At 44.1% G+C, this 17,087-nt stretch overlaps 1 protein-coding gene across 3 annotated transcripts in view; it reads right to left on the bottom strand.

Moving 5' to 3' along the window:
* LOC141176044 (uncharacterized) overlaps window positions 1-17,087 on the bottom strand; it is a 171,446-nt gene that overhangs the window by 134,856 nt on the left and 19,503 nt on the right. For 2 of the 3 annotated variants that reach the window (XM_073660023.1, XM_073660024.1), the window contains exon 2: window positions 5,195-5,344. In XM_073660023.1, the coding sequence (XP_073516124.1) occupies window positions 5,195-5,272 (78 nt within the window). In that variant the 5' untranslated portion in view covers window positions 5,273-5,344. Of the gene's footprint in view, window positions 1-4,208; window positions 4,300-4,497; window positions 4,596-4,678; window positions 4,803-4,885; window positions 5,066-5,194; window positions 5,345-17,087 lie in introns of all 3 variants that reach the window. The other variant, XM_073660025.1, reaches the window with a different exon arrangement.

Here is a 17,087-nt window from a genome sequence, read left to right as displayed (position 1 = left end):
TCTGCCCTGGTCTCTGGAAAATGTACCTATGCTATACTTCCTTTTACGAAAGGAAGTCTTGTACTGAGGCATCAACACACTGGAAAACCAGTGTTTCTTATCTGCGGCTTTATCCAGTATGTCATCCAGAGCTTAGCCAAAAAGAAACTCCCCTTCACACGGGATTGAACACAGTTTCATCTTAGACTGTACATCACCTGACCAGCTCTTGAGCCACAGAGCTCTGCGAGCTGCGTTGGATAAATTCACTGATCTGGCGGCCAGCCTTACCGAATCTGCCGACGCGTCCGCGAGGAAGGCAGCCGCCCCCTGCATTAGCGGAAGACAGGCCAGGATTTTTTCCCTTGGAATGTCCCCTTTAATCTGGTCTTCTAGCTGCTGCAACCAGACCATCATTTACCTGGCTGTGCAAGTGGCTGCGACTGCCAGTTTCAATGCTCCCGCTGGTCACTCCCAGGTTTGTTTTAATAAGGTTTCCGCTTTTTTATCAAGAGGATCTTTGAAAGCTCCTAAATCCTCAAACGGCAGGGTGGATTTTTTTTTAGAGAATTTTGATACTGTCACGTCAATTTTTGGGGTTTTATCTCACCTGGTTGACTCTTCTTCCTCAAACGGGTATCTTCTCTTTGAAGGTGATGGTAACTGCCCTCTCCTATCAGGTCTTTTCCATTCCCTGTCGATGAACGATCCTCTCATTGACGGGGAATGTGCGCCTCTTCTTCTGATCAAGACCCCCAAACATGATGTTCTGAACAGTCCTAGAGGTCTTGGTATCGGCTATGCCCATAGTTGTTCTGATGGCTTTAATCAGCTTATCCGTGTTTTGCACTGGAAAACACGGCCTACCTCCTGTATCGCTAACTGAGGAAGATGATGATTATGAGGATGACGAGTAGGTAGGAGAGGAAATAGACTTCCCCTTGCCCTGGAATACTACAGATTCTTCTGAGTCTGATGTATGACGTCTCAGCTTCCTACTCTTTTTACGTGTAGCCAACGTCTTTAGGGAGTCCCTAACCTCCGTCTGGACTAAAGATTTTAAATCCATAGCAAAATTAGGTGTTTCCTGTGATATGGTTTCTCGGATACAACTCGGGCTAAGCTTTTTAGTATGCTGGGAAAATTAACCCCGCACAGCGCACACTCCTTGTTATTCCTCTTGGCACTACACTTTTTGGGGGTTTCCTAGTAGAAAAAATACATAGAAAAAAAAGGGACCCATCTACTATGGTGAACTTTCACGTAGATCACTCACTACTCTGCCGTTCAGGGTACCGGAGATTAAGGCTGGATCAATGCATATGATTGCTCCCGGCTGGAGGTGGTGGACTCGCGACCTGCCCTGCTCCTCCGGCTGGTCTTGCTGCCGCTTGTCCGACTGCCACTGCTGTGGCCTTGATTGAGCTGCTGTTGCTGCTGAGGCTGCTTTGGTGGCCCCTGCTGCTGCTGCTCTGGTGACTGCGGCTCTTGCCGCAGGGCGTGTCACTTCCTGACACGTGCCCTGCGTGTGCGCAGCCCCATGGCCCAGCATTTCGGCGCGCAACGTCAGCAGGGTGCGCCAGAAACTGACATGCGCCCTGCGCGTGTGTAGTCCTGGTCCCGGCACGCTACATCAGCAGGGCGCGCCGGAACCTCTTGAAACGTGCCCTGCATGTGCGCAGCCCCGGAAGTCCCACTTGCTGGCGCGCTCAGCCACGGGGTGCATAATACCACTGTACTCCCGCGTGTACCCTTGGTGGGCGGATACCCTCTCTCAGGTGGTGCTCTCATGGAAGAAGGGAAAAAACAGAGGTTTCCATAAAGGCTCTTGAAAAGCAACATGGCTTCCATAACCCAATCCAGCTATATCCGATCTCCCAAAGTCAAATCTCCCCCTTGCTTCTGAGCCTTGCAGTGTGGCCAAAGCACATTTAGCATCCATTTGGCATTACTTTAGTGAGAAGAACCCACTTAATTTACGGTGTGTGTCTCCCCTGGAGCACAATCTGGGCACTATGTGTTGGGCAATAAAATGGCATAATTGCAATTTTCACTCTCTAACATCCACTGCGTGCTAATTTCCGGAAAGTGCCGGTAGACTCAAAATAGTCACTACCCCTTTAGATTAATTCCCTGAGGGAATTAAAATTACACAATGGAGCAATGGAGTCACTTTATGTGGATTTCACCGTGCTGCCCGGCTTAGGGCAGCACGATAGCTCAGTGGTTCGTACTGCAGCCTTGCAGTGCTGGGGTCCTGGGCTCAAATCCCACCAAGGACAACATCTGCAAGGAGTTTGTATGTTCTCCCCGTGTTTCTCTGGTTTCCTCCCACACTTCAAAGACATACTACTGATAGGGAATTTAGATTGTGAGCCCCAATGGGGACAGCGATGATGAATATGTTGGCGCTATATATATATAAAAAAAATAAAGATTATTACTGCTCTGGTTTTCTGTTATTATGTCATATTAGGGCTTCTGCAAATGGTGTGTCCCATCTCCTCTGGGACCTGCTCCTGCGATGTCTGCTTCTGTCACCAGGAGCCGCCTTATTCATTCTGCAGGCGGTGCTGGTGATGGAGGAGACGTCAGAACCAGAAGCTCTGGGCGGTGCAGGACTTGTCCAGCCAGTAAGATTAGGGTTGCTGGGATCAGTAGTACCATCCAGTCTGGCAGTATGGGTGTGTGTGCTGTCAAGCTGGAGTAATCTGCTCCCTGCTTCAGCCATTTGGAAAGCACCGCACCCTACTAAAGCTGGAAGCATATTGCCGGAAGCTGCCAGATCCAGCCTTGTTCTCCTCTGGTTCAGTCCTCTGTGCTCAGCTCCCGGCTTGTGCATTTGTTTCCTGTTGTGACCTCGGCCCGTTTACTTGTGTCTTCTGATTTTGTATTTTCTCTGCCTTCCTGGTTCTGTCCCAACTACCTGACTATTCTTCTTGGCATCTCACACCATAGAACAGGTAACACCATGGCCCAAGCCTGGGGGTCTATGTGTAACTCCAGATCCATGTAGAGGGGTTAAAGAATGATGAGCAAAGCAACAGAGTAGATAGTGCCAAACCTGTTCGTGGTGGCCATCTTTTGAGCTACCAAGTGACCACGATACTTTGTGTCTGCAAACTAATCCACCAAGATCAGCATTCAAACAGCTAAATGTCGCTCCTTTCCTTCTTAACCTGCCTTGTGCCCAGACAGTAGTGTACAACCGTATATAGGGTATTGTCGGAATAAAGAGAAGATGCAAAATAATTTGTAAGATCCATTTGTTTCCTATTATCCTTTGTGAAGAATTCCAAAGTTATCACCACATAAAGTGACACACATCAGATTTGAAAAAATGGGGCCTGATTAGGAACACAAAACTGGCTGTGGGAAGGGGTTAAATCAGGAGTATTTTGGGCACTAACTACTGCAGTCAAAAACTGAGTATAGACAACAACACATCTACTGAAATGACCAAACTCAACAGTCTTCATCAGTAAAAAATGAGTAACTAGTGGTGAAACTTCTCTGGGGTAATTAGAGTATGGTGCTCGGTGGCTCTTGGCAACCTAAACTATGGTAAGGGCAAATATTTTCTGTCAGATGAGTTTCAAGAAGAAATATGAGTTTTAAAAGAAATTGAAAAGTCAGGATAAAGGGAAACTCTGCTGTTATTGTACAGAAATTCACACTTGTCCCTCACTGGACATTTAATGTTGTAGATCATAAAAGTGAAGTTTGTCCAGAAAGACTGGACCTGGTCTTGTAGGGACCATATGAGCACATTCAGCAGCACAGAAAGGAGAGAGGGTGGATTCATCCAATAAGATATTAGGGATCTAGGAAGCCAACAGCATCATTACCCTCCGCTTTCTCTAACAGAACCATCATATTTTTCTTCAAGTGATTTTCTAACTTGTCAGCACATTCTACGTACGCTGTCATTTGGTTTTGTAGTTAATAATAATAATCTTTTTATTTATTTATTTTATTTTTTGTAGTTTACAGATCTGGGCAGGTAATGGTCAGCGAGGTGGATTGTTGAGGTTGTAAGTTCTATAGAAAAGGGCTTTCAATGTCCAAAATTATTTGAATAGTTTTTGGTGGAGGAGAATGTTGTTGTCTAGAGGCAAAATGGTGATCACACGACTGTAATACGGCCGGACTACACCACCGATAAAGCAACCACAGCCGGTGACTGAGATGAATCTGTGACTTCTGTGCATTTAGTGGTCACTACTCACCTGGGTAGTCATATGTAGGAATCTCCTCTTTACACCGCTCATCACCCCTCACATATGTCTCTGTAGTATTAATATGGGTCAGATCTTCACCCTGAAACAAATATTGTAAAAGTCACAGACAGATGGAGAAGTCCCATCTATGATCATCTCTAATCCTGCCATCTCCACTGTCCTCATTACACAAGTATAAAACATATAATACTGGTGGATAAAACAATACTGAACACAAGACCTTCACAGACGTCTACACATCATAGGGGAGATCTCATGATACCTTCTCTCCATCTACCTGATGATCCTGAGGAACATTGGGATCCTCTTGTTTACAGTCCTGCGGAAGAAGAGGACGGGGACATCTCTCTGGTGTTGTCCTCTTACTGGATAGATCTGGAGGAAACACATACAGGGACTGAATTCATGTTTTACATACAGATAATCATAGGCCGTGTGTATTTAGTCCTGTCTATTACCTGGTGATGTGAGGGGCTGGGGAACCTCCATCATGACGTCCTTGTACAGATCTTTGTGTCCTTCTAAATACTCCCACTCCTCCATGGAGAAATAGACAGCGACATCCTGACCCCTTATAGGAACCTGACACATACAATGATGGCGTCATCACCCCAATCCCTTCATAGCTTTACTGTATAATGTCCCAGCATTCCCAGCAGTGTCACCTCTCCAGTCAGCAGCTCAATCATCTTGTAGGTGAGTTCTAGGATCTTCTGGTCATTGATGTCCTCATGTATCAGGGGGTGAGGTGGAGGTCCTGTGATTGGGCTCAGGGGTCTTCCCCATCCCTCAGACACAGGGTCCTGACAGCGCTCACTAGAGGTCTTCTTCACTACTGTATAATCCTGGTTATGGAGAGACACATTAATAAATCTCACTACAGACATTTCCAGAGTCCTCACCTCTCCAGTTCTGTCCATCTGTTATTCCCATAGATAAGAATAATGTAATGTGACGTCATCAGAATCTCTCACCTCTCCAGTAAGCCGGAAGAGGATCTCTAGGGTGAGGTGTAATATCCTCTCAGCCATCTTGTCTCTGTCCATATCCATGTTTGATGGGTAAATCAGGAAAATTCTCTTATATAGAAGATCTTCACTGAGAGAATCTGATATTGTAGAGACCTGAATGAGAAGATGATGAGCCGATGTAACATCATAAAAATCCTGCGTAATAATACAATTACTGGAGATAATAAGGGGAAATGTAGTCTCAAAGGCAACAGATAATGATGTCACAGTAGTTGAAGTGGGTTTATGGACCCCTAAACACTTCCCTAGTGTCCACAGCAATTGTCAAAAGCGGGAGGTGGCACTTGTGGATGGTATAGGACCCCCAGGGGGCACTCCTGTAGTTGTGGTGTCTGGGTGCAAGTTTGGAGTGCCCGTGATGTTTGTGCAATCACACGCAGCCAGACACGCAGGTGAACTTGTAAAATATAACAATTTTACTGAAGGAGGTAACGGGGTACAGTCTCTCTTGAAGGCAAAGGTTACAGTATTTTGTGCATATGAAAGTAATGGTTCTCTCCACATGAGACAAGCGAGGTTATGGCCTCTCAGGGCGGCTGGAGCAGAGTTCTCTTGACTTGTTAGTAGAGGAAATGCTATGCGCAGTCTAAGAAATATTACACTGATGGAGGGACCTTCACAGATTGGCTCTCCGTGGAAACACACTAAAGTCTGGGTGTGCTCACAGTTTTTAGCCCACCGTTCCCTTTCGCAGGGGGTAGTCGATGGTGTGGCAGCCACGTGGATCTGGTCCCGGCTAGAAGCAAACAGGATAACCAGCGTGCAGGAGAGCACACGAACAGCGGTATCTCTCCTGACTGGAAGAGCCTTGTGTTTTGTGAAGGAGATTATGTGGAGAAAAATGTCCCCCAGCGTGGACTGGCATGGAAACTCTTCTGTGAGAAATAGTGTCTGTCTCCTATATCTTCGTTAGGCAGCTTGAACCCCCCACTACTGATTTGTACCAGTGCTCAGTCAGTGTGCGAGCCCTGAGCTGAGAGACTCCTCCCAGCCGTGTCTATGGCAGCTTATTGTGAGGAGAATAATCACTTGCCTTTCATATACACATATTGGCCAGTAGATGGCAGGAAAGTCCAATTTACAATGCAATGTATTATATCCCCTAACTCACAGTGCCCACAGTGGAACAAGTCTACTATCACACTACAACTATCTCATTTAGCAGCAGTAGAACGGGTACCGGGATGCCACAGAAACATATGAGGAGATATATTATTTTACAGTATTTAGTTTTCTGCTTTACATCTAGTAATAAAACCTATACATTTTAGGCCACAGACAACAAGCAGTTTCTTCCTCGGAGTCTGTAGCTGATCACGTTTCTCATAGACTCATCTTCCATAAAGCCAATTCTCGTCTCATTTACCAACACTGTAATGGACATTATCAATACTGCAGGAGATTTTCATTACACGTGATATGAGGAATAACTACTTCATCATGAGGACATCTTCATCGTCTACTACGGCTCTAGAAACATATCTGGCCAGAGTTCTTCACTGACTACATCTCCATCGGCCATCTATATGAATGTTTCCCGTCTTCCCTGCACTGTAATCTTCTATCACGTTAGATCTCATGTCTGATTCACACACAGAAGTTTGAGGCTTTGACATATAGTAAAGTTTTTAATATTAAACAGAGTAGGACTATCCCTAATAGGTTCACCTTGCCATGGTTGGGATAGGTTTCATGCTATTTTTGATCAAAAACAGTATTCTTAAGAACCCTATTTTATTTAAATGCACTTTTGCTTTTTATTTATTTATTTACAGCAGGGTTTATGATCATTTTTCTTCTTGTATTTTTTTTTCTGATTTATGGCCATAGTAAACATACATTTATGTGCTGCATGTATACCAACTTAAACCAAGCTCAAATTCTTGTTTTTCTCATGGGCACCATAGTGGCAGGGTGGGCTGCCGCTATGGATGATACGCCTCTAACTATCCAACTATGATGTGGTAAAAATCTCTGAAAAGTCTGAATAGACTGTTAGAATTTGTATTATGGCAAGAAAAAAGCAGCACTTGAAACTCTCCCCAAGTGCAGTTGCAAAAACCATCAAGCGCTACAAAGAAACTGGCTCACATGAAGACCGCATAGGGAAAGGAAGACCAAGAGTCACCTCTGCTTCTGAGGATAAGTTTATCCCTGTCTGCAGCCTCAGAAATCGCAGGTTAACAGCAGCTCAGATTAGAGACCAGGTCAATGCCACACAGAGTTCTAGCAGCAGACACATCTCTTCAACAACTGTTAAGAGGAGACTTCGTGCAGCAGGCCTTCATGGTAAAACAGCTGCTAGGAAACCACTGCTTAGGACAGGCAACAAGCAGAAGAGACTTGTTTGGGCTAAAGAACACAAGGAATGGACATTAGACCAGTGGAAATCTATGCTTTGGTCTGATGAGTCCAAATTTGAGATCTTTGGTTCCCACCACCATGTCTTTGTGCGACGCAGAAAAGGTGAATGGATGGACTCTACATGCCTGGTTCCCACCATGAAGCATGGAGGAGGAGGTGTGATGGTGTGCTTTGCTGGTGACACTGTTGGGGATTTATTCAAAATTGAAGGCATACTGAACCAGCATGGCTACCACAGCATCTTGCAGCGGCATGCTATTCCATCCGGTTTGCGTTTAGTTGGACCATCATTTATTTTTCAACAGGACAATGACCCAGACACACCTCCAGGCTGTGTAAGGGCTATTTGACCAAGAAGGAGAGTGATGGGGTGCTATGCCAGATGACCTGGCCTCCACAATCACCAGACCTGAACCCAATCGAGATGGTTTGGGGTGAGCTCGACCGCAGAGTGAAGGCAAAAGGGCCAACAAGTGCCAAGCATCTCTGGGAACTCCTTCAAGATTGTTGGAAGACCATTTCCGGTGACTACCTCTTGAAGCTCATCAAGAGAATGCCAAGAGTGTGCAAAGCAGTCATCAAAGCAAAAGGTGGCTACTTTGAAGAACCTAGAATATAAGACATATTTTCAGTTGTTTCACACTTTTTTGTTAAGTATATAATTCCACATGTGTTAATTCATAGTTTTGATGCCTTCAGTGTGAATGTACAATTTTCATAGTCATGAAAATACAAAAAAAATCTTTAAATGAGGTGTGTCCAAACTTTTGGTCTGTACTGTATGTTCTTAAAACTAGCAAAATTACAAGCTGAATGGCTTGTTGTGGATGTATATAAATAGATGTAAACAATGATGCTGCTGAATAATTGGTACAGTCACTACCTAACCCTATCCCGCACCTAAACAAAGCTGATACTGCCTAGCTGCGGAGATTGGCACCCTCAACAATGGTGACCCCACTCACTGCTGGCTGTACCTCAGAAGCCCTTGTGATCCCTTGCTGTTTTTGTAAGTTTGCCCACTGACAAAGACATGAACAGTCTATAATTTTAAGGGTAGGTTAATTTTAACATTGAGAGAGAGACTATCCATATAAAATCAAGAAAATCACATTGTATAAATTAGATACATTTTCATTTTGCAGTAAGAAATAAGTATTTGATCCCCTACAAAAAAAAACACAAAGAACATAAAGTATACACCCTAAAATGTAACTGTTAATAGATATTTTAAAAGATAGTATCAATAAATCAAGGACAATAATCCAGATAAAAGTATGGGGGAGGGATAGCAGTGGGATAGCACAAATGGCATTCAAACTCACCCTATAGGCCCTTATTCAAATAGGTGTGTTCTGGATAAAGTATTGCGGCGCTTCCAGATAAGATCCAGTAGGTTTTTTCATCCAGAATTTATTTTTCATAAGAATATAAAATATAGAATAGCAAGATACAACGCGTTTCGGCTCATTGCAGAGTCTTCCTCAGGTAGAATTTTATAATCGTATATCTAGAGCTATCCTTCCTTAAATACCCCTCTAAACTGAAAAGGTGAAAGAGTGACTCGCCTGGTTCCTTAATCACGTTAATTTAACAAGTTTGTGCGAATAATTGGTGTGACAGTCTGAATTTGTATCTGCTCTAGTAAAAACAGTTAAAAAGTGCCAACATATTTAAAAATGTAAATAATATATATATAAAAAAAAAATAAAAAAAAATAAAGAAAGGATCATACATATTCTATTCTATCATTTAAACCATCAGGATATAAACACCGCATACGATAAATCCAGAAAGATTCTTTTCTATTTAATATTTGAGTTCTATTCTGAGTGGAGGCTGGTGTATGTTCTACAGGAGTTATTTGTACTTGGAATTTCCCTCTGTGGGTATGCAATAAGTGACGTGATAGGCTGTGTGTTAAAAGTCCTATTTTAGCGTTATAGCGATGTCCAGTAAGGTGGTTTTGAAGTTTTCTAGTAGTACGACCTACATATTGTAGGCCGCATTTACAGGTGATAATGTATATAACATAGACTGTTTGACAAGAAAGATGTTGTTTAATTAAAAACTTTTCACCTGTACTGTAAGATATAATCTCCTTACAGCCATGTGTAATACATCTACAGCAACAGCAGAGTTTCTTTCTACATTTAAATACTCCCACTCCCACTGTTATAGCTGTATTAGTTCCTCTTTGTTCAAACTGAATAGGAATATTTTTAAGTCTGCTAGGAGCTATCAGATTCCGAATGGTTTTTCCCCTTCGAAAGGTACCGTATTTTTCGGACCATAAGACGTATTTTTTTCCTCCAAAAATTTGGAGGAAAATGGGGAGTGCGTCTTATAGTCAGAATGTTGTATATGGGTGTACAATGGGTGTATATTTATGTGGGGTGTGGGGGGGAGCGGTATCGGTGGAGGAGCCCGCTGCAGCCTACACTGTCCCCGCTGCTAAAGAAAATGAATATTCACTGCTCCCCACGCCCATGAGGCGTGGGGAGCACTGAGTATTCATGCTTCTTAATAGCGGTATACAGTGTAGCCGCGCTGCGGCTACTGCCGGCTATCTCCTGTGCCCGCTGTTAAAGGGCATGAATATTCAACCTCTCTCCATGCCTATGGGCGTGGGGAGGGGGTGAATATTCATGCCCTTTAATGAGCGTGCACAGGAGACAGCCGGCAGCAGCCGCAGCGCGGCTCCGCTGTGTGCCGGCTATGAAGGAGAGTGAAGTCACTGCTCCCCGCGCACACAGTCCTGGCGTGGGGAGCAGTGACTTCCGGCAGCTGATCTCTCCATGTGAGCCGCGCATGGCAGTGACATCATGCGTGGCTCACATGGAGAGATCAGTGCAGGCAGACCGGACGCAGCGCTGGAGGAGAGAAGAGAGGTGAGTAGGAGTGTTTATTTTTTTAAATGTGCAGCCTGATGGGGATTAGGGGGCCCATGCATACCAGGACAGGGATGAGGGGTGCCATGCATACCAGGACAGGGATGAGGGGTGCCATGCATACCAGGACAGGGATTAGGGGTGCCATGCATACCAGGACAGGGATGAGGGGTGCCATGCATACCAGGACAGGGATGAGGGGTGCCATGCATACCAGGACAGGGATGAGGGGTGCCATGCACACCAGGACAGGGATGAGGGGTGCCATGCATACCAGGATTGGGTATGATGGGTGCCATGCATACCAGGATTGGGTATGATGGGTGTCATGCATACCAGGATAGGTATGAAGGGTGCCATGCATACCAGGATGGAGGGATGCCAGGCATACTGTAGTGCCGGCGTCCCTGCCCTCTGGTAGGCAGGGACGCTGTTCCCCTCACCGCTCTGCTCCGTGCCCGGCGTCCCTCTCCCGCTCTGCCTGCAGCGCGCGCTCCTTCCCGGCCACTGTGCTTAGGGCGCGCGCGCGCGCTCTCCCTCCCTCTTAAAGGGGCCGCGCGCGCCGTCCTAAGGAGTCCCCGGCCAATGGCCGGAGGACTTTACCATATATAAGGCACCTCCTCCAAAATGGAGGTGCCCGAGCAATGTTGTTTGCACCTGTGTCTCACCTGTGCTTCAGCCCTCAGGTCCCGTTGCCAGTTTCCTGCCAGTTACCTGCCAGAATCCTGCCTGATTACTTGTTACCTGCCTGCTAGTTTGAGGTCCGACGGTCTGCCTTACTAATCCTGTCAGTCTGTCTAAGGACCAGCCTGCCCGCTCACCTGGGAGCGCACTTCAGCTACCTGCCTGCTTGCCTGAGGTCCGACGGTCTGCCTTCCAACTCCTGTCAGTCTGTCTATGGACCAGCTTGCCCGCTCACCTGGGAGCGCACATCTGCTACCTGCCTGCTAGCCTACCAGGAGGCTCCGCCGTCACGTGCTGTGACCACCTGCCTGTCCAGTGACTCCTGCCCGCTCACCTGGGAGCGCTCATCTGCTACCTGTCTGCTAGCCTACCTGGAGGCTCCGCCGTCACGTGCTGTGACCATCTGCCTGTCCAGAGACTTCTGCCCGCTCACCTGGGAGCGCTCATCTGCTACCTGTCTGCTTGCCTACCCGGAGGCTCTGCCGTCACGTGCTGTGACCACCCGCCTGTCCAGAGACTTCTGCCCGCTCACCTGGGAGCGCTCATCTGTTGCCTGTCTGCTGGTCTTCCTGGAGGCTCCGCCGTCACATGCTGTGACCACCCGTTCATCCAGAGACTCTCGCCTGCTCACCTGGGAGCTCACGTCTATCTTCAGCCGCCACAGGTCGTACCAACCCTATACCTAGAGACTGCCCCGGTCACTTGCCGTGACCACCAGCCCGTTCATCCAGAGACTGCCTCGGTCACTTGCCGTGACCTCCAGCCCGTTCACTCAGAGACTGTCCCGTTCACTCAGAGACTGTCCCGTTCACCTGCTGAGTCCTCCAGCCCGTCTTCCCTGGTTGCCACCCGCTCCCTTACAAGGACCGCCCCCTTGTATAGTAGCTCAGAGGTTCCGCCTCCCAGACCCGTTACACATACCAGGATGGGGATGGGGACCACATATAAAAGGAAGGGGGGCGGCATATATACCAGGATGGGGGATATTATCAGAATTGGGGGACATTACCCCTAAACCAGTGTCAGCAGAAGACCCCCTCCCCCTTAAAAGTGCATCATTACCACATTTTTTGCTTCAATTTTTATTTTTTTATTTTCCTCCTCTAAAACCTAAGTGCGTCTTATGGTCCGGTGCGTCTTATAGTCCGAAAAATACGGTAATCCCCGGATGGTCAGGTAGGGATTCTCTTAGGAGAGGATCTTGTTGCAGAATATGCCAATGTTTGCCAAGTATTTTTCTAATACTGGCATTTTCCTTATTAAAAGCTGTAATAAAATTAAATTTATATTTATTCTCTTGTGAGGAGATATCTATTTCTGGTTTTACCTAATTACTCATAGCCATAAGGCAATCCTTCTGTATTTTCTTCCTATTGATTTCATATGCTGCAGAAATTAGTTTATTCGGGTATTTTTTTATTTTAAAACCTGTCTATGAGGATTTTTGCTTGTGTATTATAATCCTCTAATAATGTATTATTTTTCCTTATATGTAGAAATTGGCTATAGGGAATATTTGTTTTCCATTTGTGAAAATGTGCACTGTTGAATTCCAGATATCCATTTGAATCTACTGGCTTAAAAAATGATTTTGTTATTATTGAGTTTTTTTAAAAACTGATTTCTAAGTCTAAAAAATTAATTTTATTTGTACTCATACTACATGAAAAATGAATACCCCATGTGTTATGATTCAGTTCATGAACAAGTTGTTCTGCCGTTTTCTGATCACCCTTCCACAGGATGACTAAGTCATCAATATACCTACAGTACAAAAAAACATCATTTATGTTATATTCATTATCACCTGTAAATGCGGCCTACAATATGTAGGTCGTACTACTAGAAAACTTCAAAACCGCCTTAGTGGACAATCGCTATAAGGCTAAAATAGGACTTTTAACTCACAGCCTATCACGTCACTTATTGCATACCCACGGAGGGAAATTCCAAGTACAAATAACTCCTGTAGCACATATACCAACCTCCACTCAGAATAGAACTCAAATATTAAATAGAAAAGAATCCTCCTGGATTTATCGTATGCGGTGTTTACATCCAGATGGTTTAAATGATAGAATAGAAAATGTATGATCCTTTCTTTGTTATTTGTATTTTATTTTATATATATTATTTACATTTTCAAATATGTTGGCACTTTTTAACGGTTTTTACTAGAGCAGATACAAATTCAGACTGTCACACCAATTATTCGCACAAACTTGTTCAATTAACGTGATTAAGGAACCAGGCGGGTCACTATTTCACCTTTTCAGTTTAGAGGGGTATTTAAGGAAGGGTAGTTCTAGATATATGATTATAAAATTCTACCTGAGGAAGACTCTGCAATGACTCGAAACGCGTTGTATCTTGCTATTCTATATTTTATATTCTTTTGAAAAATAAATTCTGGATGAAAAAACCTACTGGATCTTATCTGGAAGCGCCGCAATACTTTAACCAGAACACACCTATTTGGTTAACTGCCTTAACAGGATCTTCCTATATGGAAGCCTGATTCTTCTGGTAAAGCGTGCTGCATGCCAAATAAAGACTCCATAAGCCTCAAAAGTTCTATTGGTATGTGAATTTCAAGACTTCTGCAAGGATATTCCTATATGGAGGCCTGATTTTCCTGGCAAAGTGTGCTACAAGCCAAATGAAGACTCTGTAAGTCACAGGAGTCATATCACTATCTAATGCTTAATCTCAAGACTTCTGCAAGGTGAGCAGTATTCAGTTACCCCACCTTTTACTACTTTTTTGAGTAATATTGCACTTAGATCTGCACCGTTGCTTTTTCCATTTTCTCTTTCTAGAAGCTGAGACACAGCTATATTAAAACTATAGGGCCCTAAGGGAGGAATGCCCTACCTGACAGCGGAGTAATCACCCTAATGTGTCGGCGTGGTGTCCCCCGCTCCACGGAGGCTGTCCCTTGCCTGTCCCTAAAGTACCCCTATACAGACATAAAAAACAAAAACCAAAAGGCATCCCAATAACAGGAGACCAAACAGTCGTATCATAAAAAATTAATATGCTGTAAACGTAGAAAAAAAACATGCATCAGTTACGATCAGGAGGGTATAGGATATCAGTAGTGCTCCATAAATATAATCAAAATAACTTATTGCAAAAACATCACCATCAATCAGTGTCAGTATGTCCCACAATATCAATATTATAGTTGTGATCAGATGGAAATAGAGGAAAACCCTATATCCCTATCTATAAATTTCTTACTGGAAAACTATAGGTCAAATTTCTTACTGGATCACCATAGGTCATAAAGAAAATTTGAGATAGCCAACTTTTAATGCGTCTCAATTATTACAAACAGTGACCGAACGATACCTGTAGATCACTCAAACAGTCATATAGTGGCCACCAGTATTCACCAGTGTTCTCAATAAATTCATGTCACAACCATCATATATTAACAAACTGCTAAATTGCAGACTTATCTGATGCCAGTTGGTTCATAATCCCAATATATGTCAAAGTCCCAGTCGGGGCTCATCAGGGGACAGTCACAGGAGTACACCATAATAGATCGGGCTGAATGGAAAAATGAGTATGTCCCATCTGGTGAGTCACCATGCCAGGAGACCCGGCGACTCATCAGTCTTAATAAACCCCCTGTATTAGGTTAGAGCTGAAACAGCTGTTAACTGTGTCCGGCGCAGGTGGAAGGTCTCCGTCGCGAGGTACCACTGGAAAGCTGAGTGCGTTCCAGCAGAAACTAACCGCTTGTAGCTTTTGCATGCGGCAATGGAAAAAACGTCACTTCCGCAGCGCGATCTCGGTGAACCGCAAATGCGTGTCACCAGTACTTCCGCCCGCGGCAAACAAAAGACGTCACTTCCGCCGCGCGATCTCAGTGGAATGCAAATGCGTGCCACCAGTACTCAAATAGGGACCGCTATCCCAAGAAAGGATGAGGTACATTACATTGAAAGCTATACCAAACGCTGAAAAGAAAACAAATTAGAACACCCCAAATGAGAGTCAAATAAAGTCACAATACTAAACATAAGAATGTTCTTTGAGAAATAACTGGTAAATAGTGTATATAATAGCAACGGTCACTAAAACAAAAGGGGGGAATTTAAGGGACATATCCTGAATGGTCATGGAGATATATATTGTAAGCCCAGTACGCCGTATGTCATAAAGAAACTTTTTCAAAGATACAGTACTGTGCAAATTAATTGGGACAAAGCAAAAAAACACATTTTTGAGTTTTTAATAATAAAATGTTATAATGCACTGTTACATACTAATTTTAGTAAGAAATATGTCGTCCTTTAGCAGATATGAGATTTTGAATGTGTTTTGGCATTGATTCTACCAAGTTTTTGCGTAAATTCTTCAATTCTTCATTATGGAACCACACTTGTATGGCACTGTTTATCATGCGTTCTTTGGTTGTATATTCCATTTTGCCAAGACGTCTTTTCACAATGCTCCACAAATTTTCTATAGGATTTAAGTCTGGTGAATTGCCAGGCCAGTCCAGCACTTTTACTTTATTTTCTTCCAGGAATTTCTTCACACACTTGGAATTGTGGCATGGAGCCAAATCTTGTTGGAATGTCCCTTCAAATTTACGTATGAATGGCACAATAAAACGTTTTAAAACGACTATGTATTGGATGAATTCATCATACCATCAACAGGAAATAAGCTCCCTGTACCATCAGCTGTAAAAAAGCCCCAAAACATATGTTCAAAGCAGTTAAAACTGGTTTGAATCACTGACTGGTAACCAACTGACGATTTTACTTAAAAAATGCTTTGTCCCAATTAATTTGCACAGCACTGTATTAGAGACTAACAGAAGTTATCTGTAGTCTAATTTTCTTTATGACCTATAGTTTTCCAGTAAGAAATTTATAGATAGGGATATAGGGTTTTCCTCTATTTCCATCTGATCACAACTATAATATTGATATTGTGGGACATACTGACACTGATTGATGGTGATGTTTTTGCAATAAGTTATTTTGATTATATTTATGGAGAACTACCGATATCCTATAACACTGGATTTTGGCTGTTGGAGCTGAAAAGAGGACATCGGTAAACCAAGCGCCTCTCGGCGCGCGCATTTTGAAGCTTTTTTTTTTAAGCCTTTTTCACTGTTTTCAGAACATTAACAATAAGAACATGGAAGAGTCCAGGAGCCATTTGGTGAGCTGCATATCCTGCTACATGTTCACAGACTTGCCAGTGGAAAAGCCAAACTTCACATGCCAGAAATGCAAGCTTGTGTCCCTGTTGGAGGAAAAGTTGCGAAATCTAGAAGAGAGGTTAACTACGTTGAAAATCATTAAGGAAGGTGAAGAGTTCTTAGACAGAGCAGAATTATCTCTTCATGATTCAGAAAGAGAAGAAATTCGAACTGCACCTGACGAAACAGAGGAATGGAAGCATGTGACCCACAGAAGCAGGAGGATCGAGAGGCAGTCAGCACCCATACTTGCTCAGGAACCAGTACCAGGCTCTCAAGCAGGAGAACCATGAAGAAATACAGCAAAATAAGACTTTGCCAGCAATGAATAACCTTGTAAGCCCTCAGAATCCTCCTGGATGGAGAAAGAAGAATGTTGTGAAGAAAAAACGGAGAGTGGTGGTCATGGGGGATTCCCTGTTAAGAGGAACAGAGGCCGCTATCTGCAGACCAGACATAACCTCAAGAGAAATGTGCTGTCTTCCAGGAGCAAAAATTAAAGATGTGTCGGACAGGATATCAAGACTCTTCAGACCTACAGATCACTACCCATTCCTGCTAATACATGTGGGGACAAATGACACCGCAAGAAAGGACCTGGAAACCATCTGCAGTGACTTTGAAGACTTAGGCAAGAAAGTGAAAGAATTGGGAGCGCAGGTGG

The sequence above is a fragment of the Phyllobates terribilis genome, unplaced genomic scaffold (assembly GCF_046119375.1).
Source record: "Phyllobates terribilis strain yellow unplaced genomic scaffold, ASM4611937v1 Scaffold_17__1_contigs__length_24005725, whole genome shotgun sequence".
NCBI lineage: Eukaryota > Metazoa > Chordata > Amphibia > Anura > Dendrobatidae > Phyllobates > Phyllobates terribilis.
The sequence above is the reverse complement of the archived record's forward strand: the minus strand, read 5'-3'. Positions and strand labels throughout refer to the sequence as shown.